Below are 26,719 nucleotides of genomic sequence, written 5' to 3'. Positions count from 1 at the left end.
GGGGAGAGGGAGAGCCAGCAAGTGTGAAGTATTGAACTCACTGCTGTCTTGTTATAGCAGAAACCAAAACTTAACCAAACTCAGCTGGTGCCTGCCCACAGAGGGTGCATTTAAATGAGCCCTAGCCAGAGAGGAATAGCTGATCTCAATGGTTGGAGCATGATTTCTTAAAAGCCTTGCCACCACAGGCTAACATGCTCTGATGCCCCAAATAAATTTGAAGGGCAATGTAGGCCACAAGTACTGCAACACGTAGGTAAGTCCTAGGGTTGAACTGGGCTCAGAGATAGTGGACTAGGGAGGCATGCAACCTACTGAGACACCAGCCAGGGCAGCTAAGGAGTGCTGGCATAACTCCTCCCCTAACCCCAGGCTGCATAGGTCATGGCTCCAAAAGAGACTCCTTCCTTTTGCTTTAGAAGAGGAGAGGGAAGAGTGGGGAAGACTTTGTCTTGCGTCTTAGATACCAAGCTCAGCCACAGCAGGATAGGGCATTGGTCAGTGCCATGAGGCCCTAGCTCCCAGACATTTCTAGACGTGCCCTGGGCTGCCATGAAGAGAGGGACCTAATTGTAAGATTCATCACCTCCTAACGGAAAAGTCCTTGGGCTCTGAATAACTAGAAAGGATATCAGTTGAGGACCTTGGGTGAGACCCTGACACTTGCTGGTCTGAGGCGAGACTCAGCACATTCCCAGCTGTGGTGGCTACAGGGTGAGACCCCGGCTTTAAAAAGGGGAGGGAAAAGTAAAGAGGACTTTGTATTGTACCTTAGGAACCAGCTTGGCTACAGGGGAGTAAAGCACCAAGTGGGCTCTTGGGGTCCTTGAGTCCAGGACTTGGCTCTTGTACACCATTTCTGGACCTGCCCTAGGCCAAAGGGGAGCCCACTCTTCTGAAGGATGAGTCCCAGGCCAGGCAGCATTTACCACAAGCTGACTGAGGAGCCCTTAGGCCTTTAGGAAACATTGGCAGGAGTCTGGCAATACTCCCTGTGGGCCTGAGATGGCGGTGGCCACAGGGAGAGGCTCCTCTGCTTTTGAAAAGTCGGGGGAAGAGTGGGAAGGATTTCATTTTGTAGTTTGAGTGCCAGTTCAGCTGTAGTACAATAAAATGCCAGATGGACGTCTAAAGTTTTTGACTGTAGTTCCTGGCTCCTGGGTGGCACCTCTGGTTGCACCCGGGGCCTGAGCAAATTTGCCACAAATAACATAGGCCTGGCTGGTTTGCCACCTGCTGATTGTGGAGCCCTAGGTCTTTGAGCAAACGTAGGTAGTGGCCAGGGAGTGGTTATAGCAGGCCTTGAGTGAGACCCAGAGCTGTGCTGGCTTTAGATCTGACCCAGTGCAGTCCTAGGAATAGAGGCCATGGGGTGCTTGTGTCACTCCATCCCCAGCTCCAGTTGGTTCAGTAGAGAGAGAGACAGAGAGAGAGCGAGAGAGACTTTGTTTGTTTAGGACAAAGTAAAGGAAGAGAACAAGAGTTTCTGCCTAGTAATTCAGAGAATTCTTCCAGATCTTGTTCAAGACCATCAAGGTGGTGCCTCTACGAGTCTGCAAGTACCACAGCATTACTGGGCTTGGGGTACCCCGTCTTAAAGCAGATACAGCTGAGATCACAACACCCAACTCCTTTTGAATATCTGGAAAGCCTTCCCCAAAAGGATGGGTACAAACAAGCCCAGACTGCAAAGTCTGCAATAAATACCCAATTCTTCAATGCCCAGACACAGACAGATATCTACAAGTATCATAATGATCCAGGAAAACATGACTTCACCAAATGAACTAAATAAGGCACCAAAGGCCAACCCTGGAGAAATAGACATATATTCAAAACATATAGAGACATCAAAATAGCAGTTTTGAAGAAACTCAAAGAAATTCAAGATAACACAGATAAGGAAGTCAGAATTCTATCTTAGAAATTTAACAAAGAAATTGAAATAATTAGAAAGAATCAAGCAGAAATTCTGGAGTTGAAAAATGCAGTTGGCATACTGAAGAATGCATCAGAGTCTTTTAGTAGCAGAATTGATCAAGCAGAAGGAATAATTAATTAGCTTAAAGATAGACTATTTGAAAATACACAGAGGAGACAAAAGAAAAAATAATAAAACAATGACGCATACCTACAAGATCTATAAAAAAATCTCAAAAGGGCAAATCTAAGTGTTACTGGCCTTAAAGAGGATGTAGAGAAAGACATAGAGGTAGAAAGTTTACTCAAAGGGATAATAACAGAGAACTTCGCAAACCTGGAGAAAGATATCACTATCCAAGTACAAGAAGGCTGTAGAACACCAAGCAGATTTTACCCAAAGAAGACTACTTCAAGGCACTTAATAATTAAATTGCCAAAGGTCAAGGATAAAGAAAGGATTTTAAAAACAGCAAGAGAAAAGAAACAACATACAATAGAGCTCCAATAAGTCCAGCAGCAGACTTTTCAGTGGAAACCTTACAGGCCATGAGAGAGTAGCATGACATACTTAAAGTGCTAAATAAAAGCAACTTTAACCCTAGAATAATGTATCTGGTGAAATTATCCTTCAAACATGAAGGAGAAATAAAGACTTTCCCAGACAAACAAAAGCTGAGGCATTTTATCAACACCAGACCTGTCCTACAAGAAATACTAAAAGGAGTACTTTGACCAGAGAGAAAAGCATGATAATGAGGAATAAATAATAATCCGAAGGTACAAATCTCACTGGTAATATTAAGTACACAGAAAAACAGAATATTATACCACCATAACTATGGTGTGTAAACTTATCTTAAGTAGAGAGACTAAATGATTAACCAATAAAAAATAATAACTATAACAACTTTTCAAGATATAGACGGTACCATAGATATAAATAGAAACAACAAGAAGTTAAAAAGCAGGAGAATAAAGTTAAGGTGTGGAGGCTTTATTCGTTTTATTTTTCTTTTCTGCTTGCTTGTTTGTGTGTTTATGCAAACAGTGTTAGGTTGTTCTCAGTTTAAAATAATGGACTATAAGACAGTATTTGGAAGCCTCATGATAACCTCAAAACAAAAATCATTCAACAGATACACAAAAAATAAAAAGCAAGAAACTAGATCATATCACCAAAGAAAGCCAACTTTACTAAAAGGAAGACAGGAAAGAAGAGAAGACCAGAAAATAACCAGGAAACAAATAACAAAATGGCAGGAGAAAGTCCTTACTCTTGAGTCATAAGATTGAATGTGAATGGGCTAAACTGTCCAATCAATAGACATAGAGTGGCTGAATGGATTAAAAAAAATAAGACTCATTGATCTGTTGCCTACAAGTAATGCAATTCATCTATAAAGACAAAGACACACATAGACTGAAAATAAAGGGATGGAAAAAGATATTCCACGCCAATGGAAACCAGAAAAGAGCAGGAATCTCTATACTTATATAAGACAAAATAGATTTCAGGAAAAAAACTATAAGAAGAAGAGAAAAAGAAGGTCACTATACAATCATAAAGGGGTCAATTCAGCAAGAGGATATAACAGTTTTAATTATATATGCACCCAACACTGGAGTGCCCAGAGTTATGAAGCAAATATTAGGGAGTCAAAGAGGGAGACTCCAATACAATGACTGAAAACTTCAACATCCCACCTAAAACAGCATTGGACAGCTCTTTTAGACAGAAATTCAACAAAGGAACATCAGACTTAATCTGCACTATAGAGCAGTGGATCTAATGGATATTTATAGAACATTTCATCCAATGGCTGCAGAATACACATTCTTTTCCTTAGCACATGGATAACATTAAAAAAAACCACCAATATTAAACATTTTCTCTGACCACAATAGAGTAAAACTGGCCGGGTGTGGTGGCTCACATCTGTAATCCTAGCAGTTTGGGAGGCCAAGGTGGGTGGATCACTTGAGGTCAGGAGCTCAAGACCAGCCTTGCCAACATGCTGAGACCCCATCTCCACTAAAAATACAAAAGTTAGCCAGGTGTGGTGGTGTATGCCTGTAATCCCAGCTACTCAGGAGGCTGAGGCATGAGAATTGCTTGAACCCAGCAGGTGGAGGTTGCAGTGAGCCGAGATTGTGCCACTGCACTACAGCCTGCGTGACAGAGCAATACTCTGTCAAACAAACAAAAACAAATAAAAAACAACACAATACAATAAAACTAGAAATTAGTAAAAAGAATAATTTTGGAAACTATACACATTGAAATTAAACAATATGCTTCTGAATGACCAGCAAGTCAATGAAGAAATTAAGAAGGAAATTGAAAAATTTTTTTGAAACAAATGATAATGGAAACATAACATACCAAAACATGTGGGATACAACAAAAGTAGTGCTAAGAGGGAAGTTCGTAGTTATAAGTGCTTACATCAAAAAAGAGGAAAATCTTCAAAAGAACAATCTAATGATGGATCTTAAAGAACTAGTAAAGAAAGAGCAGACCAAACCAAAAATTAGTGGAAGCAAAGAATAAAGGTCAGAGCAGAAATAAATTGAATTGAAATGAAGAAAGCAATACAAAAGATCAATGAAATAAGAAAGTTGGTTTTTTGAAAAGCTAAACAAAATTAATAAAGCTTTAGCCAGACTAAGAAAAAAAGACAGAAGATCCAAATAAAGTCAGAGATGAAAAAGGAGACATTACTACAGAAATTCAGAGGATCATTAGTAGCTGCTATGAGCAACTATATGCCAATAAATTGGGAAATTTAGAAGAAATGGACAAATTCCTGGACACATATAATCTACCAAGATTGAATCAGGAAGAAATCCAAAACCTGAACAGACCCATAACAAGTAACAAGATCAAAGCCATAATAAAAAGTCTCCCAGTAAAGAAAAGCCTGGGACCGAATGGCTTCACTGCGGAATTGAAAGCACTAACACCAATTCTACTCAAGCTATTCTGAAAAATAGAGGAGAAGGGAATGCTTCCAAACTCATTCTATGTGGCAGGTATTATCCTGATACCAAAAGCAGACAAAGACACACACACACACACACACACACACACACACACACACACACACACAAAGGATTACAGGCCAATATCCCTGATTAATATTGATGCAAAAATTCTCAACAAAATATTAGCCAACTGAATTCAACAATGCATTAAAAAGATCATTCATGACAAAGTGGGATAAATCCCACTTTGGGATGCAAGGATACTTCAACATATGCAAATCAATTAATGTGACACATCCTGTCAACAGAATGAAAGACAAAAACCTTATGATCATTTCAATTGATGCTGAAAAACCATTTGATAAAATTCAACATCCCATCATGAACAACAAGAAGAAAAACCTTCAAAAACTGGGTATAGAAGGAGCATAGCTCAACATAATAAAAACCACATATGGTTTTTACCAGTGAGGTGGCTCACACCTGTAATCCCAGCAGTTTGGGAGGCTGAGGCAGGTGGATCACCTGAGGCCAGGAGTTTGAGACCAGCCTGGCCAACATGGAGAAACCCCGTCTCCACTAAAAATACAAAAATTAGCTGGGTATGGTGGTATGTTCCTGTAAGCCCAGCTACTCAAGAGGCTGAGGCTGGAGAATTGCTTGAACCTGGGAGGCGGAGGTTGCAGTGAGCTGAGATCACGCCACTGCACTCCAGCCTCAGCAACAGAGCAAGACTCCATCTCAAAAACAAACAAACAAACAAACAAACAAACCCCAAAACCACATATGACAGAACCATAGCTAGTATCTTACTGAATGGGGAAAACTGAAAGCCTTTCCTCTAAGATCTGAAGCACCTGAAAGATGCCCTCTCTCACCACTGTTATTCAACATCATACTGGAAGTTCTAGCTACAGCCATCAGACAACAGGAAGAAATAAAAGGCATCCAAATTGGAAAGGAAGAAGTCAAATTATTCTTGTTTGCAGATGGTATGATCTTATATCTGGAAAAACCAAAAGGCTCCACAAAAAACTATTAGAACTGATAAACAAATTTAGTAAAGTTGCAGGATAAAAAGTTGACATACAAAAATCAGTAGCATTTCTATGCCAACAGTGAACAAACTGAAAAGGAAGTAAAAAGTAGTGTCATTTACAAAACACCTAGGAATTAACCAAAGAAGTGAAGGATCTCTATAATAAAAACTATTAAACACTGATGAAAGAAATTGAAGAGGACCAAAAGATGGAAAGATATTCCATGTTCATGGATTGGAAGAACCAATATTGTTAAAATGTGTATACTATCCAAAGCAATCTAGAGATTCAATGCAATCAAAATACCAATGACATTCTTCACAGAAATAGAAAAAACAATGCTAAAATTTATATGGAACCAAAAAGGCCCAGAATAACCAAAACTATCCTAAGCAAACAAAACCAAAAACCATACAAAACAAAACAAACAATAACAATAACAAAAAACAAACCCCAAACAAATAAAAACAAAAACAAAAAACCTAGAGGAAAATCACATTACCTGACTTCAAATTATACTATAGAGCTATAGAAACCAAAACAGCATGATACTGGCATAAAAACAAACACATATACCAATGGAACAGAATACAGTACACACCTACAGTAAACTCATTTTGAACAAAGGTGTCAAGAGCATATGCTGGGGAAAAGATAGCCTCTTCAATAAATGATGCTGGGAAAGCTGGATATCCGTATGCAGAAGAATGAATCTAGACCCCTATGTCTTACCATAGACAAAATCAAATAAAAATGGATTAAATAATCTAAGACCTCAAAGTATAAAACTACCACAAAAAATTGGAAACTCTCCAGGACATTGGTTTTGGCAAATATTTCTTGAGCCATACCCCACAAGCACAGGCAACTGAAGCAAAAATGAACAAATGGGTTCACATCAAGTTAAAAAGCTTTTGCACACCAAAGGATACAATCATTAAAGTGAAGAGACAACCCACAGAATGGGAGAAATATTAGCAAACTCTCCATCTTGCAAGGAATTAATAACCAGAATATATGAGGAGCTCAAACAACTCTGTAGGAAAAAAATCTAATAATTTATTTTAAAATGTGCAAAACATTTGAATATACATTTCTCAAAAGAAGACATACAAATGGCAAACAGACATATGAAAAGTGCTCAGAACTTCAATGGGATATTATCTCAGCCCAGTCAAAATGGCTTATATCCAAAAGACAGGCAATAGCAAATGCTGGCAGGGATGTGGAGAAAAGGAAAGCCTCATACATTGTTGATGGGAATGTAAATTAGTACAACCACTATGGAGAACAGGTTGGAGGTTCCTCAAAAAACTAAAAATAGAACTACCATATGGTACAGCAATCCCACTGCTGGGTACATACCCCAAAGAAAGGAAATCAGTATATCAAAGGGATATCTGCACTTCCATGTTTGTTGCAGCACTGGTCACATAACAGCCAAGATTTGGAAGCAACCTAAGTGTCCATCAACAGAAGAATGGATAAGAAAATGTGGTACATACACATGATGGAATACTATTCAGCCATGAAAAAGAATGAGGCTGGGCACAGTGGTTCATTCCTGTAATCCCAATACTTTGGGAGGCCTAGCCGGGTAGATTGCTTGAGCTCAGGAGTTTGAGATCAGACTGGAAAACATGGCAAAACTCTATCTCTATAAAAATACAAAAATTAGCCAGGCTTGATGGTGCATGCCTGTAGCCCCAGTTACTTGGGATGCTGAGGTAGGAGGATCAATGGAGCCCAAGAGGTTGAGGCTGCAGTGCATCATGATCTTGCCACTGCACTCCAGCCTGGGCTACAGATTGAGGTCCTGTCTCAAAAAAACCAAAAAAACAAAAAAAGAGAGAGAGAGAGATTTAGTCATTTGCAACAACATGGAAGGAACTGGAGATCGTTATGTTAAGTGAAATAATCCAGGTACAGAAAGACAAATATCACAGATTCTCACTTATTTGTGGGATCTCAAAATCAAAACAATTGAACCCATGGAGATAGATAGTATAAGGATTGTTACCAGAGGCTGGGAAGGAAGGCTCGATGGGCGTGAAGTGGGAGTGGTTAATGGGTACAAAAAAATATAATTAATGAATAAGCCGTAATACTTGATAGCACAACAGGGTGACTATAGTCAGTATGTGTGTATGTACGTATGTATGTATGTATGTATGTATGTATGTATTTATTTATTTATCTATTTGAGATGGAATTTCACTCTTTGGAATTTCAGGCTAAAATGCAATGGTGCAATCTCGGCTCACTGCAACCTGCACCTCCTGGGTTTGAATGATTCTCCTGCCTCAGTCTCTTGAGTAGCTGGGATTACAGGCAAGCACCACCATGCCTGGCTAATTTTGTATTTTAGTAGAGACGGGTTTCTCCATGTTGGTCAGGCTGGTCTCGAACTCCCGACCTTGGATGATCCACCCGCCTTGGCCTCCAAAAGTGCTAGGATTACAGGCGTGAGCCACTGAGCCCGGCCAGTCAGTAATAATTTAATTGTACATTTAAAAATAACTAAAAGAGTATAATTGGATTGTTTGTAACACAAAGGAAAAATGTTCAAGGGAATGGATACTCCATTTTCCATGATGTAATTATTATGCATTGTGTGCCTGTATCAAAACATTTTATGTACCCATGAATATATATACCTTCTATGTACCCACAAAAATTAAGAATTAAAAAAAGATTTGATTAGTCAAATCTCAGATGAAATTTCATTAGGATAGCCTTAGGATCCACAAAGTAAGTGCATAGATATGGGATGACAAGATTTAGTAGCAAATGTGAAAAACTTCACTGTTTTAGGCTGTAATGTAGTTTTGTGATGAAGTCACATGCAATCATAGTTTGCATTCATTGACAAATACCATCTTTTTTTTCTGGCTGATCTGATTATATCACACTTCAGATATTATATTCACATCCGGGTGTCCAACCCCAGGAGGAGCTCTAACAAATTAGAGACTATTTGGAAGAAAGCAGTGAAGATGACTAAACATAGTACTTCAAAACCATGTCATGTAAGGTAGAGTTGAAAGGACTGGGGATGTGTATCTGAGGGAAAAGCAGGCCCAGGGGATTAAACTGTATTCTAATATTTGTCTGTCTCTCAAACAATTGAGAGCTAGATTGTGCTTGTATGGTTCCCGAAGTTCGAATTGAGACTGGTGGATGAAAGTTGTTAGATTCAATAATAAAGAAACAAGCAAAAATTCCAGGACTGGAAGACTTTCAAAGAGAAACTGGTTGAGTTTATATGTATTCAAGTTCTCCACTCCTGCCCATGTTTCAGCCAGGTGATGACCACTTTCTGGAAATACTGTACAGGAAATTCAGATTACCAAGATGGTTGGATGGAATGCTCTGTATTCATTGAACTTTCTTTATTCTTCATTACTTCATCACCCAAGAAGTTGCAATAGCTCCTTCCTTACTACTGTATCAAACCTAAACCCTACCTAACATAAAAAAATTAACTTCCTTTTATCTGGCTACCTTCTACTTATTCAACCATAGCTTTTCCCAAGGAGGGCCTCCCTGATTTCTTCCTTAAATCTAATCTCAAAAAAATATAGAGAAACCCACAGAAAACAATATCTTTACATGAATGATTACCATGAATTCTGCATAAGTTTATTCTGATAAACTGATCAAAACAAAAATATAAAGCACTAAAGTTCTTTTTAGCTTGTGGTTGTAACTAGCAGTCATGCCAAACTTTGAGGATATAAGGGTAAGTTTTATTACAAATACCAATAAAGAAGAGTGCACTTATGGGGGGGGGAATATTATATTTATTCTTCAGTAATTTTAAGGTAATAAATAAAAATATTGTAAATAAACATGGTACTAATATTTTTATTGTTATATAGGTATATATGTAAAATTTAGGAATGGATTTAGATGAAACTACCACTTTACTTTTAGCATTCTGTTATAAAATATACATAGAAATCTGGAGTTTAAATATTAGATGACTCACTAAATATAAGAGAAAGATCTAACTCTCGTGTTGCATCTTCCCTTACACTTTATATTTTCTTAAAGGCAAAATCATCAGAATTCTTGCAAATTGAAGGAAAAGAAGTTAAGCAAATGCAGAAACGTATATCACTGAGACCAAGAAAGTCTTCAAAACCTCTTTGTGATAAAAAACTACGTGAAAAGTAATTTTCTTACATTTATAATTTTCCTATTGGAAGAGGAGTTATTCAGTAGCATTGATACGTGAAAATACATTTTTATAAAGGAAAACTAAATGTTTTAGAAATTCATGTATGGGAGCTAAGTTAAACCTTCTCACAGGAAAAGTTGGTGACAGATTTTACAGTTAGTGCTATACTTTATGCTTTTTTCTTTTCCTATTTTTGACAAATGTGCCTACTTTCATGATGTAACAATAACTAGAATAAAAATAACTCCTTGTGAGACTAAAGAAAATTAAATGTTAGCATGTTAGATTTGATATTTTTGGTCACTGTAATGCCTGATTTGGATCAATTGCTTATTATATTGGTTAATTTTGTTATGATAAAATAAAAAACAAGCCAACACAAAATGTCCATAAGCCATCTGTTTGGTAATTTAGATGGCATTATTTTTCTCTACTATTAATATCATGCTTCATCCTCACATCCATAATTTTAATGGAGTTTCTTGTTACACAGGAATACAACCACAATTTTAAATAATAGTGTGGAAATGCAATTTAGATTATGATTTACGTTTTGCCAGTCACCTTGTTGATACTCAGATTTTCTCCTTATTTCACCACTAAGTTTTTATGGGTTGGTTTCTTCTAGATTCTTCTTCATTTAACTCTTAATGGGGGTTTGAAGAAGCTTTAATTATTAGCTTTTGTTGTTTCTTAGGGAACGGAAAGGTATGCTGGACATGGAAGACAACCTTTTTATGGCTAGCTCAAACTTTGTAAATGGATATTACTCACAATTTAGTAGCTAAGAATAGACTCATGGGAAAAGAATTCCAAAGTTTATGAAACAGTCAAATTGGCATTTAAGTGACCCTGTACATACCATTGCTTATCTGCATTGCTTTAAGCTCATTTAGTTAGCAAGATTATGTATTAAAACAAATAGTGACAGCAGACAACAAGTATTTTACCTTCAATAAATAGTTACTGTCAGATTATCAATGAAGCAGAAACTGCTTGATTTTTTTTCTAAAAAACCTTTTGCATTTAGTGCATTAAGCAGAGTAGTATGGCCACACACAGAGTCAGAGTCTTTTCTTTTTTATGTCTTAGTGTTTCAAAGAATGACAAATAGTCCTGTTTAAGAAGAGTGTGCTATAAAAACACACAACCTTTCCTGGGCATGCCAAAAATATTTGTAGATCTTATTGAGATATATATATATATATATATATAGAGAGAGAGAGAGAGAGAGAGTACTGCTTTAATTCATTAAAACAAAAATTAGAAATTTTTATTGGAGAGAAATAGAATGAGATGCAGAGGAATAAAAGTCTGATATTTTTAAAAATTATATAGTAAAAAAGAACCTTGGAAAAATGTTTCTGAAAGTCTTTTATTTACTGTTCCTTTTTCTTTAATCAATTTTCAAGCTAAATTTTCTCACTAGCCCTCAAATTAAATTGTATTTTTGGGAATTCAAACATCTATTGCAGCATATTGCTATTTAGGTCAATAACCAAGGGAAATATATTTGCTTAATGTTAATAGACTATAATGGGCACATAGGAATTCAGATTTGTTGTGATGCTTTTTAAAGAAAATATAAAAATCAGTAATGTAATCTCAAACACATTCTACTAGCCAGGACCTGTCTCAAGTAGAATGATGGTGTAGGTGAGCTTGACATCAGAGCACACCTTTTTTTTTCCACCTCTATTTTAAAAGCCCTTTGTTAGGAGTCCAGAGTACCTGGGAGCCCTGGCTTTCTGGACACCCCCTTTCACTCCTCCAGTTAGACCTCTTTGTCTCAGGCATTTCCAAATGTTTAGACTTACCTCTCTTTTCCTCTTTCACATGAACACATTTCATATCCTATTTGTGTTAGGCCCTATGCTTTTTTGGAAATGCCATAGACCACTCTCTATTAATGATTCAGTAGTGTACTTATGGTGCCTGGCAATGGGTTAGGTGTTGTGTAGTGCAAAATAATAGTAACAACCTTAAAAATAAACCATTTCTTGAGATATTTCAACAGACTGGGAATGACACATCTTCTATTTTTATGAGTTCTTATAAAGGCAAGAGTTAGGGATTTTTATCCTCATTTATCAGAAGACTTTTAAAGAAGTCAGTAATACAGTTGGCAAGTATTAGAACCAAGATCCTGATCCAGGCCCACCCAACTCCAAAGTCTATAGTCTTTACACCATGCTAATCTCTGAATCAGTCCCAGCCATATGAAGTGGTCAGTGGACAGACCAGCATTAACCCTCTAGATAAAGGGTCAAAATGGGTGACACAAGAGTAGAGCAGCTTACAAAAAAAGACAGTTTGTAAAAAAGAAAAAAAGATAAACTTGGCAGAGAAGTCTGTCCTTGAGATCTTGTTTGAAGAATATTTAGACGTGGACAAAAGGGTAGACAGCACTGTATCCATAACTGAAAGAACTGACAGGTCTATCCCTGTGATTTGTCCTGGAAACTGATGAGAATAACTAACTTCTGCCAGGTGAGACACACTGTTCTAAATGCATTCACTCTTCTTTCTTAAAGCAACTGTATCCAGGACAAGGTATAGAGAAATTAATTGACTTGCTTATGACCAAGTGAGAATTGTAAACAGTGTTTGAACCCAGGCAGTCTGACTCCAGAGTCTGTACTCTTAATCACTATGCTAGAAGTAAGTCCAAAGGCTAGGAGCCTTGAAATGTAGAGAAAGGAAGTGAGACAAATGCAGTAAGCAACAACCAATCAATGTGCTGGGTAAAGGAGCACTTAAAGGAGATCGATCTGGTAGAATTTTGCAGAGGGGAATAGACAGAGGCTGCAGTGCTCAACTGAACTGGCGAACGACTGCCTGTGCAGGCTGAGGTGATGAAGGGTATGCTGGCAGTGAGGATGGAGATGGAGCACATCTGAGCAATCCTGTGCAGGGGATAAACTGTTTTGCATTGGATGTGCAGGTGAAAGAGAGAGGGGTCAAAGATGTTTTCTGTCTCCAAAATGAGAAATCTAGTTGAGGTAGTGATATTGGAAGTAAGATTCGGGAGCTCTCAGCACAGAGGTAATAGCTGAAACACTAAAGATGATTTTTCCAATGTACAAAGAAAAGTTCAAACCTCAGAAGCCACACCCAGTTCGGAAACTGGAGAAGGAAAACCAATGACTAAGTCAGATTATGATGAATTTGAGAGGTAGATGGAAATTCTGGGATATTGCAGTTTTAAAGGCCCGTGAAGGAAGAGCAATTTCAACAAGTCATTCATATTCTCAGCTGTGTTTTGGGGTTCAGAAGAGAACATGATCTAAAGATCTAAAGCTGATTGGATTGGGTTGGATTGGATGAAAAGAAGGTCATTTGGTTATGTAAGCTTTAATAGGAAGGTGGGGATGGAGTACTTCTGGAGAAGGACCACTTCCACCCAGAAGTCACTAATAGGCAAGAAGTTTGGTCAATAGCCAGTAATGTTGTGTGTGGATCCCAGTGGTTACCCACTAATTTTGTGACCTACCCAAAATACGGATAATTATACCTCCAATACAGCTTCATCGTGGGAATTAGAGAAAATGTGTATAGATGACCTAGCACAGAATCTGGCATATAGTAGGTGCTCAATAATTATTTGTTGATTGGATGACAGGTGGCACTGGGGATTAAGAAAGCAGATTTTGGGTTGGGCGCAGTGGCTTACGCCTGTAATCCCAGCACTTTGGGAGGCCAAGGCGGGCGGATCACTTGAGGTCAGGAGTCTGAGACCAGCCTTGCCAACATGGGGAAACCCCATCTCTACTAAAAACACAAACATTAGCTGGGCGTGGTGGCACAGGCCTGTAGTCCCAGCTACTTAGGAGGCTGAGGCAGGAGAATCGCTTGAACGTGGGAGGTGGAGGTTGCAGTGAGCCGAGATTGTGCCACTGCACTCCAGCCTGAGACTGGGTGACAGAGTGAGACTCCGTCTCAAAAACAAAAAACAGAAAACAAAAACAAAAAGCAGATTTTCATGTCATCCTCTCTACTTAGGAAAGACAGGAAAGACATACAAGTCCCAGCAGAGTGGGAAGGGAGATGCCACACTAACTTAGAGAGACCCAGAGTTCTATCAATGCTAGTTAATGGATAATGTCCTACCTATATTGTTCCACTTCTTTAGGGACATTAGCGTTTGAGCAGAGTAGCAAAGGAGTAATACGTGATGGCTGGATATGGTGTCCACAGACTGAGTTTCAGAGTTCAGGAGAGAAGAGGTTGGGATGAGATTATGATAAAGAGTGTGTTTTTAGACTTGATCCTGAGGTGCCTGTAGACTGTAGTCTGTAGAGGTGTAGGTTGAGCTATTCAGCAGGCAGTTGGATACAAGTTTAAAGCTCTGGACAATGGCCTGAGATTGTGATAATACATTTGTTATATACCATTATTATAGTTTTAAATCAGATCTCCTATATTTATATATGTCTTTAGAGCCTGAACTAAATTGTCAGTATAAATGTACTTTATATCTAAAGGCCACAAAATGATGAAAGAAGCCCACTTTCTTTTCTCTGTTGCAGAATTCCACGAGACTACTCCATGCCGCACCTTCATGATTTGTGCACCACCATCCCAGCCCAGGAACTGCCCATTGACTTGCGCCTGGCTTCTCGAGTGTATCACACTGCTAACAGGAAAGGCCACAATACCCTGCTTGGAAAATTTGGAACCTCTTTCTTAGATGATCACTTTACAGATGAAGAACAAGCAGATAGGTAAGAGTTCCACTGGTAATTTGATTTTAAACTGAATGTAAACTATCACATAAATCCTGCCTTTGAGTTCTAGATTTTAAAGACTTGATTCTGTTCTTGGACACTAAAGAGAAGGGAGCAGTTTTTGTTTTTTTTCTGCCGCTTCCTCAGGTATACAGTCTAGGTCTGTGTCTCCATTTCCTGATGATATTAACATGAACCCATTCCCAATCGTAAGGTAACGTTAGTATTCCCAGAGTGTTACATACATGATCTCATCTGTTTGTCATCACAACTCTGGAGTACAAATGTGGAAATTGAAAGTAATAAAATGTAAGCAATTAGCTACACATAGACAATTAAAAAAATCACAGATTTGACACTTGGACCCAGTTATTTGAACTAGATTTCACCATCATTGGGCATACTTGGGTCCAGGGATCACATACAAAAGTCATTGCTCTTGGAGTTCGTTCCCCTTCTTGGGTCTCACTTTCCTTTGGAATCTGCATATTCTTTTGTGGAGAGTGTATAATTTACAGCATCCTCAAAAGAAAGGAGAAAAGGGAAGGAACCTAATATTTATGCAGCAATAACTATATTCTGAGCACTGTGCTGTGTGCTTTGCATATGTTTCCTATTTAAATCTTCAACTGTAAGGGAGAAGTTGTAATTTCCGTTTTATTCATGAAGAAATTTAGGGTTCGTGATATCAGGTTACTTGCTGAAGTTCTTATCTCTCCATAGTGACTAGAATCCAGGTTTGTCTAACTCAGTTTTTATCAGCCTTTTCATTATCACCCACTTAAAGAGAATTTTAAGGCTTTTTTTTTTTTTTCTAATCACCCCTCCTGATTAAATTTTAATGTGCTAGATATACTGTATATCTGTTTATATATTATATGAATGTATGTCCTTTATAAATAAAAAGAGTAAGCTTTAATCACTCTGTGCTCCCCCCACCCAAAGCACCAATTTTCACCTCCAGGGAGGGATATCACCTACCCATTGAGAATGCTTGCTCTAGTCTCTTACCTTTCAGAAGCCTTGGTAAAAATCCTGAAAAATGTACTACATGTTTTAAAACTATTACAAATATTAAATATTAAGTTAAATGGAAACTTTTTTAGTATTATAATTTAACTATCCTAGGTATATGAGAATACTATTCTAAAATATTACTTTTAATGACACTGTCACAAAATCATTAGTAACCATACTTTTCATGGCATATTTTGAATGCGTTTTCTCAAACTTCTAGTAAAAATGGCAACACTACTGCATTATTTCATGAATTAAAAATTACCTGGTTTCCCAGTGATTAGCAATCACAATGAGTTTCTATTTGAATCCCTAAAAGAAGGTCACTTTTATGTTTGTTTTCTATGTAGGCAAAAAAAATTTTAGGATTTATTTATCAATCATAATTTTATACATCTAAAGTCTTTTAGTTTTGCTTTATCAAATTAAATTCTTGAAAAAAATTGTGTATGAAGAATTTTTGAAATTTCAGAACTGCTCCAGTATCTCCAGTAGAAAACAGCAGTTCAGCATGCCATTCTTTGGAATGTATGTTAAAGCCTAAAGCTGGGAGTAGAAAATAAATACATAAACATAATCTAGTAGTCATGAAACTCTACCATTTTTAGTTATTCCCATTAGCACTACGCAAGCCAAGCATCATTTGGAGGACTTATAGCTTCAATTATTCATGCAAAGTGTTAGAAATGCTGGTTACTTTCCAATTCTGAAAATATTTTTCTTCAAGTAGACCTCACTTTCTTTTTCCGAGAGTCAATAAATGTTCTATTTGATGAGGATAATTCTTGGCAATTTGTTCCTAAGTACTAAATAAGAAGTTAACTTAAGTACTGAATATTTAATTCTCCAGCATCTATCTCTTGAGGATTACCTTGCTAAACATAGCTTAACCTTTTCAAAATATATCTGTCTGCTGAGCCTGCAAGTTCAGAGAAATGTATAATTTTTTTCTGCGCTACCAAGTGTTCTCAAGTAAGGTAACTGTAAACAAAATGAATACCCTTTCACCGGATGGCTTTTTGCAATTTTTGTGCAATGATCAGTTAACTTCAAAGGTAGTAATACTTGTGGTTGTATAGTTTTAATGTTTCCTGATTTTGTTAATCATTATTTATGGCAAATACCAAGACTATTTTAATGGAATTGGAAGGGTATATACTTAAGTTTATTTGAAGTATAGTGTAGTGTTCAAACTTAACGCTTAGTTTGCTAAACAGTAATTATGATGAGAACTATACAAATGTCTTGTATTGGCCATATTTTTGCTTTAAAAATGATTTGTATATTATATAGAGAAGTTTATAGACATTTAGTTCAAAGTTTTGGTATGGGATTTTATATTTGAGGCTTTAAAGTAGGGGAAATCATTAAAGGTATTTAAAGACTTAGATTAATGTTAACAACTTGGTGAATAGCCTTTCAGACATCTCTTGTATATGTACGTGTTTAAACCACCCGTGACATTCTATAGCCTGAGTTTCTTCACTCAAGATTGTTTGTGAACATTTAAATTATTTCATGATATTTACTGCTTTATACAAAAATTTTTTAATAGAGACAGGGTCTTGGTCTATTGCCTAGGCTGGTGTGCAATGGCATAATCATAGCTTACTGTTACCTTGAACTCCTGGGCTCCTCCCACTTCAGCCTCCTGAGTAGCACTAGGCTAATTATTATTATTTATTTATTTTTGTAGACATAGAGTCTCACTATGTTGACCAGGCTGGTCTCAAACTCCTAGCCTTAAATGATCCTCTTGCACCAGCCTCCTAAAATAATAGGATTACAGGTGTGAGCCACTGCGCCTGGCCAGATAGTTACTGCTATAACCAAGCTATGGTGACACTGTTTATGCCAATTTATGACACTGTTCTTTTCCTTACACCCTTACCAAACTATGATTGTTGCTCTTGTTGAATTTTTTCTAATCTTTTATTATTTTTATTCATTTCTCGTAAGGTTGAACATATTTTTAGATGTCTCTTGGTTATTTGCTTTTTTCCTTTTGAGAATTACTAGATCACATTTTGTGGAGTTGTCATTTATCTCTTTTGTATTGTTTTGTGAATGATCTTTTTATATTAAAAATTTTAGTTATTTGCCATATATGTTATAGATATTTTTTCAATTTGTTGCTTGCTTTTCGTTTTGTTTTTGGTGTTTTATGCTATCAGAAATGTTTTAATGTAGCAATTTTTTAATGTGTTCTAGTCTTGATGCTAATCTTAGAAAGGGTGTTTATACATTTACATTTTAAGGTATTCTCTCATATTTTCTTCTAGTAACTTTGTGGTTTCCTTTGGAAAAAAATTAAATATTTAATCCATTTGTAATTTATTTTGATAAGAACAATTTTAAAATATAATTTATTCAATGAATCTTCTTTTCCTTACTGTTTTGAAATGCTAACTTTCAAATACCTTAAATTCCGACATGTTATTGAGTCTATTTATGGATTTCTGTTCCATTTCACTGATTTGTCTATCTAAAACTACTTGCGTATTTCCTTGATTCACCATCAATAGAGAGTTGGTGGCAAAAATCCTGTCCTACAAACATTGGCTGACCTTTTCAAATCAGGCACCCCTTATAGCCAGCTCTTGGGTGGTGAGCGATGCCAGGCTATAAATCCCAGACTTAACCCGCTAGTTGACTTCAAATTAAAAAAGAAATTCCTAGTCAATTTTTGGAAAATATGTGGACAGATCATTAGTTTTATACATTAGAACAGCAGCAACAACAACGGAAAAACCAAAGGTTAAGTGTCAAAATTCAATGTTTAATTTCATTTTTGATTATTTTATTACAAAAAACAATAAAAATATTTTAACAAATATACAAAAACATGCAAGCAAATGTGAAAATGAAAAACAATTAAAATCTTGCCATTTATAGATAACACTGTTAAACATTCTTAAATATAGGATTCCAGAGTTTTCCTTTTGCAAATAAATCATATAGGACAAAACTAGAATAATACTGTATGCATAATGTTTTGTAACCTAACTTTTAAAAACTTACGTGTAAACATCTTTCCATGTCAATAAATATTGATCCGAGTAATCAAATGATATGCCTAACTCTGTAGTAGGCACAGAGGTAGGCACTAGAGAGGCATCTGCAAACAAGAGAAATATAATCACTGCCTTCAGGGAACCTGGAGACCAGTGAAAAGAAAGGTGAATTAATTACTGTGAATGCGACAATTAATATAGAGTTGTGCAGAGTGCTATGGAAACAGGTAAGAGGAGTCCCTGATTATTTAGGGAGGTTTGAGGAAATGATACTTAAATTGAAACCTGAAAGATGGATAGAAGATAGGAAGGAGGAGGGGAAAGAATGTTTTAGGTCTTTGGTACTCAAAGTATAGTCCACAAACTAGCGGCATCACCATCACCTGGGAACTTGTTAGAAATGCAGGAAATTTGTATACACTTTGAAGTTTGAGTTCATGCTGTGGACAATTGGAATCCATCTGAGAACTGGAAATAAGTCCAGTATTAGAGAACAGGAAGAGCAGTGATACATTTGAAGCTAGAGCGGAGGCAGGATTTTACAGTTACCCCGTATGTGTATGTGAGGGCACACGTGAGTGCTTGGGGGAGGGATTCTTAGTCACAGTGAATTGGGAAAGCATTGATAGGTTTTCTGAGGAAGAATGACATGATCAGGTTTGCTTTAAGATATCACAGTCCTTGTCTTCTCAATTGTGTTTGACACAGTTGATCACTTACTTTTCCAGAAGTCACATTTATCCCTTGGCCTTAGGGACCACTCCTTACTTGGCTATCTTCCTGCTTCCTTGGCTATGACTTCTCAGTCCCTCCTCCTGGTGTCTCCTCATCTCAACTTCTCAACATTGGACTGCCCAGGCTTAGCAAGGTGATCTCATCCAGGACCATGGCTTTAAATGCCATTTATATGCTGATGACTATCAATTGGTAAGATAAATGCATGAGGATGTTCATCGTATCGCTTTTTATAATAACTAAAAACTGGAAACAACCTAAGTGTCCATCATGGAAGAATTTTAATTGTGCGCTCAATAATGAGATGCATTGCAACCATAATAAAGAATGAAGTAGAGCTCTGTATTCTGAAAGGGTTAGAACTAAATTCAGAAACAACATGTGTATTATATAAAACAATTTTTTTCTGTGTGTGCGAGAAAAGTTCAAGAAACTGTTGATTGTGATCATTTTGTTTTCATTGTACACTTAACCCATAAAAATGAAAGCTACTTTGTTTTATTTTTTGCTTTATTTATATGGCATATATTTCCATTTTAATTTTAGTCTGTCTTAATTGTGTCCCTTGTAGAATGCGTAGACTTAAGTATTTTTTGAGCTAATCAGAATTTTTTTCTGATAGGTTTTTTTCTAATAGGTTGCATCACCCCATATTCATTTATTGTCCTATCAGATGTACTTGGTATTATTTTGTCATTTTATATTTTCTTTTTCCTTTTTTGCTTCTTTGCTATTTCCTATAATCTGTTTTATCTGCCAGCATTTGCCTATGTGTTTTTTGTTTGTATCATTATCTGATGTCTAATCTTGTGAGACAGAAATCTAAAGCCAACCCGTTTTTCATTTATTTGCATGTAATATGTTTCTCCTACTCATCTTGATGCTTACAGAATTTTTATGTTTTGCTTTAAAATGAACAGTTTCCCTAGCATATGTTTGAGACTGGATTGCTTTCTAATTAATTTTTGGGGGTACGTGGAAAGCCCTTGTTGTATGCAAATATAGTTCTTCACTATAAGACTTTTTTGTTTTATGTTGAGTAATATTTCTATTCTATTTATTTTGTGCATTTCTTCAGGAATATCAATTAGCTGTATGTTGGATCTTCACTATCTTTCCTCTATATTTATCATTGTTTTGCTTAGATTTATCTCTTAAACCTCTGTTCTTCAGTGGTTTCATTTTCTGTGGTATAAATTTTAAAAAGTCCTTCTAATTTCCATTGTGAGACTGCTATGGCATTTACAGATTTTTTTCTAAATTCTATCAGTCTCTTAAGAGAATCTCTTTTGTTTATATGAATTTTATTACCTCAAGAAAAAAAGCAGAATCTTTCTAAAATATTTTTGTGTCCTATAATAAATCTTTCCCAAAAGGATGTTCTTTCTGTCACTTTTTGAATGCTGTGTTTCATTTTTGTAGCTTGGAGACAGTCTTCACAGAAATCATTTTGGGTTTTTCTGTGTACTCAACTTTGAATGAAGGCAAATTATTTCTGGCTCCCCAAAGTTAATATTGGCTAGATTTACCAGGCATTTTTTGACTGTTTATCTTGGAGGTATTAGAATAGTACTTTTAGATCTTAAGTAGGAGAACCAGAGATGCAGGTTTATGTTAGCAGTTGAGTCAGTCAGAATCCTGAAAGGCACTGGGGGTGGGATGGGACAGGATCTGAAAAATTTGCCTCTATAGTTTCTCTCTATGATTGTTAAAAATATTGTACTAAGGGTGACCTTTTCCTATCACGCTTTCTATATGGTAGATTACTATAAGCTTTTCTTCTGTGCATATACATATATTATATATACATACATTTTATGAAAATGACATTATAGATGTTATTTTGATAACATATTCCTTTGAGGATATATATCTATATATATAAATAAAAATGTAAGGACACATATATGAGTAGTTTGACTTACTATCTCTACTGATGATAGCTTACAAATCAAATATTTAAGGTGTGCTTTTATTTGAAAGATTTTATCCAAATCCTTCAAATAAGGTAGTAATATTTGTCAAGAAAATGGAAAATTATCTAACAGAAAAATGCATTGAAATATACTACATTTATTATATAATTTTGTATTAATAACAACTCTAAGTAGTAGATAAAATAATTTTATTTCCCAAATAAAAAATACAGCATAATGATTGACTAGTCCATGTTTATGTAGCTGGTAACAGCTGGGATTCAAACCCAGGTCTTTATAATTTTAAATGTGGTTTTTATTATATTCTACTGCTTTGTGTATTTGTGAAAGGCCCTTTCATTTTTTCTCTTTATGCTTAATTTGTATACTCACCCTCATTCTGTTTTTAGGACCAATTTGACCTAATCTAGGAAGAATCTGAGGAGCTTAGTTGGATAATCTGTGTGAAGCATATTTTACTTGCCCTTGGTGGTTTGTATTTGATCAATTGTGAACCAATTTTGGAACCTGGGCTTCTGCTTATATAGGATGAGGATTTTATCTTACTATTGCTTGTTGCCTCCTAGGAACTGAAAATCCTGTTTTGATTCTAGGCCAAGGATGTGGCCTTGGTCATTGTAGGAGACTTCTCTGATGTTAATTACTGAAAGCTTTGCAGTCTCTGAATATTGCCTGGTTTTATACTTCCTATCACTCGTTGCCCCCCACCCAAATGTGCCGTCATCTCATACTAAACCTTTCTAATTACAGTACACCCAAGACCTGTGGTCTGTTACACTTCATTTGTAATACTCTGTTCTGTCTGATATGCTTTTTATTTCCTACCAGTTTAGGTATCTGCGACTGACCTTCACCCTACCATCTGTCATTTCTCAATGATCAGGTCTAATCCTGGCCCCACCCCTACCCCTTACACGGCCTTGTTCCTTGCTGCATAATCCAAGCAGTGACCTAAGGTATTACACCAAAGAACATGAGAATCACTGTGTGAGTTGGTGGTATATGTCGCAGCAGTACATTGAACAGAGTTATAAGACATCTTAGTAGTTCCCTAGCCTAAACCTCTCATATTATGGATGAGGAGACTGAGGCAAAGCTTTGCACTCTGTGTCACAGTTGGTGGCAGAGATAGAACTGGAATTAATAGTAACCTCATTTTAAATTTCTGTTATATCCACTTTGAACAAATAGCCCCGTCAGTATGTCTTTAACATGTTTTTAAAAATACAGTTTGGGATGACAAAAAATCATTTCAGTATGCACTATCAATGTCTGGTAAGAGTTAACACTTGTGTATTTCTGTTTTTATATGGAAATACCAAAAAAGGAATTGTTTGGAAATTCGTCTGTTTCCATAATTGCCAGTATGTGAAAGCTGGATTTTTAAAAAAGTAAAGCAGTCTCATTCCACCAGATGTCACTGTTTGCATGTAGCAATGAAGTTACAATGATTAAAAATACAATTTCCCCCTCCCCAATCATGTTTTGTAAAATGTATATATATACACACATATATATAGTTATATACTTACTCTTCTATAGACTTGTTATTTTATCAAGACTATATTTTCTGATCTTTTTAAAACATACGAAGTATTCATATGCCTCTGCTGTAGATTTCAAAGAAAAAAATTATAAAAGACTAAAGAAAGTTATTCGTAGATTAACATTTTCAAGAAGATGAAAACCTAAAGCTTTTTCCAGACCTTGGCGTATGCTTTTTAAACAACATTCTCTGTAAGTTAATGTTTTTCAAATTGTGGATTGCGACCCAGTGAGTGGGTTGTGAAATCAGTTTAGTGTGAATCAGTTTGCTATGAGCACTTTAAAAAAATGGTATCTAGAATAGAACCATTGCATGTGAGATTGACTTTGATGAAACTTTTGTATGTGAGCACTCTTCAAATTCCCTGTATACATCTTCTATGAGTTACCTAAGAGTGACTGTGATCTACATCCTGTGAAGCCTCTCGCAGGCTTTTGTACACCAAAGAGCAAGATAAATTTGTTAAGGAAGAGATAGTGAAGCTGTGATGGAGAACCTGTCTGTTAGGGTCATGCCAAGGTAGGGGAGGATTGCTGGAGGGAGATCCCTTCTCCATGCTTCACAAGATGTAACTCACAGTCACCTTTATGTAACTCATAGAAGATGTGTGCAGAGATTTTTTCAGAGTACTCACAACTTAGAACAAATGTTTTCCAAACTTCTTTAACAGCATCATACAATCAGAAATACATTTCTCTCTCTGGCCTCATGGGATGCCAATGTGGACCCAAAAGGAGGTTTAACTTTCACTCCAAGAGAGGTGGGCTTGTTTCCTTCATTCAACTCCCTCAGTGTTCATAAACAATAGTGGTTATAATATCAATCACTTTCTTAGCATATTCTGTATGCAAGCCTTTTCACATACATGATTTCTAAGACATTTGACTCTGAAAAACTCACTGTTGCCATTTGTAAATGAGGAAACAGACTGAAGAAGGAAACAGCACAGGGAGGGGCTCAAATTCTGTTTTCTAACCTCATTCTAAAGGCTCACTCTTTCTACTATATTAGTGATTTTTAGTCTTTCTTGAGGATAAGAGTCATCTGGGTTGTTTGATAAGTTTGTCAATTCCCAGGCTCTATCACAAACCTACTGAATTAGAATCTTCAGAGAAGGGGTCTGGGAAGATGCAAATTTGATTTCATCCCAGGATATTCTTATGATTAGGCTGTTTTAGGAAAGATTGAGTACCTCAGTTGTTCTCCATCTTCAGAGTGTACAGAATTACCTTCAGGGCTGGTTATAACACAGATGGCTAGGCCTCAGCTCCTGAGTTTCTGACTCAGGTCTGTGGTGGGCTCAATAACTTGCATTCCTAACAAGTTCTTATATGATAATAATGCTGCTCAATAGGAAACACACTTTGAGAACCCCCAGCATCTCATGCCTTACCAGTGATTCTGTTTCCCAGGGCAGAGTATGGGGCTGGCTTTGGCTATGAGACTTTTCTTACTCAACCAAAATCCAACAGTATTTATTTAGTACCTACTCCATTCAAGTTTTTGGGAGACAGAAAATGAGTAAGTCTCACTTTTTCTCCCAAACAAGCCTATGCTCTACTGTGAAAAAGGCATATGGAATAGAATGCAGTATATTGTATAATGAAAGAGCAGATGAAATGCAACAGGGAAACCAGGGAGTCAGACATGAATCTGGGCTGGGTAGAGGAGGATTTGTAAAGGTCTGTGGAGGAGTTGAGATCTGAAGGTCTTGCTCTCATCATTCTCCATTTCCATAGCCACTCGGTACTATAATGGCCTGTTGATTTTGCCTGTTTCCCCTATTGCTCCTGGAGTAATCCCAGCACATAAGGCATTTTTTTTTTTGCATTGCAAATGTAGCTTGGGTGGGAGGTTGGGGGAAGGAAGCAGAGTTGGCAAAGTAGATGGTGCCCAGACTGTGAAGGACCCTGACTGCCAGAGTCAGGAGCTTGGGTTATATATACTGTGTGTGTAGTCAGTGAGATGTTTGGAGAGGGGGTGACTGATAACAACAGTTTCAGGGATATGTGGCATGGATTGGAGGAGGGAGGGTCTGGAAGTAAGGGACCAGCAAAGATGGTATCACAGGACTCAGATGAGAGAAGATGCAATGAACAGGAGAGATATCATGGAGGGAGAATGAACAGAAATAGTCATTACTATTGGGAGTGAGGAAGAGATTGGTGATGAAGAGATTTTCAGTCTGAACCACTGAGATAGTGGTGTTTTCCAGACAGAACTCTAGAAAGGGTTGGTTCTTTTCTCTGGACAGAAAGAAGGAAGCAGGGAAAATCTGGATAAAAATTTCCAGGTAAGTGCTTCATCTTTGTCATACAGGAACATAAAGGCTAACCTTAGGTAAGACTTTCCACCAAAGCCTCCATTCATGTCTATCAGAACTATGCACTCTAGAATGTCCAGTGACCTTCACTTTCTTCCAACCAGTCCAATTTCTGTTTATTTAGCATGCTTTTGGAATATGAAAGAGCAAAAGACAGTAAGTTATAAATGACTTTTACTATCCTGTTTCTGGCTTAGAGCCAGAGAAAAGTACAGCAGTGCTTCTAGATAACTTCTTAGTCACCGCTCTCCTCATCACCATCTCCTTCTCCTCCCAACCTATCTTAGAAATACTTATTCATCCTGATGTATGTATTCACTTGGCTCATTCTCTTAGTCCCTAGACTTTCCCCTGTTCCTTTGTTTTTCTGGATACACTGGAATTCAGCTTCAGAAAACAGAAACATCTTGTATTAGTCTGTTCATATGCTGCTAATCAAGACTGGGTAATTTATAAAAGAAAGAGGCTTAATTGACTCACAGTTCTGCAGGCCTGAGGAGGCCTCAGGAAACTTACAATCATGGTGGAAGGGGAAGCAAACATGTCCTTCTTCACATGGTGGCAGCAAGGAGAAATGATGAACAAAAGGGGGAAAAGCCCCTTATAAAACCATCAGCTCTTGTGATAAACCACTCACATCATGAGAACAGCACTATGGGGTAACCACTCCCATGATTCAATTACCTCCCACCGGGTCCCTCCCACAACACATGGGGATTATGGGAACTACAATTCAAGGTGAGATTTGGATGGGGACACAGCCAAATCATATCACAGCTGTAGCTATTTTAAGCAAAAAAGGACTTAGTAATGGGAATTTGGTGTTTTAAAATCAATGAGAGGGTTAGAAAAATGGGGCATTAGGTAGGGAGATCTCCTGGGGATGACTCACAGAGCATGTTTAACTGGCTGCCTGGGACGCTGCTGCTCCTGACACAGGAAGGCGGCATATCTGGAAGCCAGCACTGGCAACATACCACCTTAACTGAGATTCAGGGATTAAGTAGCCTTTACTGTCACAACTTTGGACTCTGGAGCCACACTGTGTCTGTTTGACGTGCTCACTGGCAAAAAACAAACAAATAAAAAACACAACTCACAAAGTCGTAACTTTACTGGAACACTGCTACAGAAGAACTCAACATTGTCGTGACTGTACTTGCCAACAGAAACATCAGAACCTTCTGCCTTCTGAATGGCATTTGGTTAGTGGATTCTAAATAATATCGAGAACACTGGCTTCAGGAGAGTTTTTTTTTTTTTTTTTTTTTAAAGATAGAATCTGACTC

At 37.0% G+C, this 26,719-nt stretch overlaps 1 protein-coding gene across 3 annotated transcripts in view; it reads left to right on the top strand.

Moving 5' to 3' along the window:
* The window catches only part of TTC6 (tetratricopeptide repeat domain 6), a 228,133-nt gene that overhangs the window by 89,772 nt on the left and 111,642 nt on the right, over positions 1–26,719 (top strand). For all 3 annotated transcript variants that reach the window (XM_009211439.4, XM_017961138.3, XM_021941153.2), the window contains 2 exons: positions 10,005–10,123; positions 14,661–14,855. In XM_009211439.4, coding sequence (XP_009209703.3) covers positions 10,005–10,123; positions 14,661–14,855 — 314 coding nt within the window. The remainder of the gene's footprint in view (positions 1–10,004; positions 10,124–14,660; positions 14,856–26,719) is intronic.

The sequence above is a fragment of the Papio anubis genome, chromosome 7 (assembly GCF_008728515.1).
Source record: "Papio anubis isolate 15944 chromosome 7, Panubis1.0, whole genome shotgun sequence".
NCBI classification, from domain to species: Eukaryota; Metazoa; Chordata; class Mammalia; order Primates; family Cercopithecidae; genus Papio; species Papio anubis.
The sequence above is the reverse complement of the archived record's forward strand: the minus strand, read 5'-3'. Positions and strand labels throughout refer to the sequence as shown.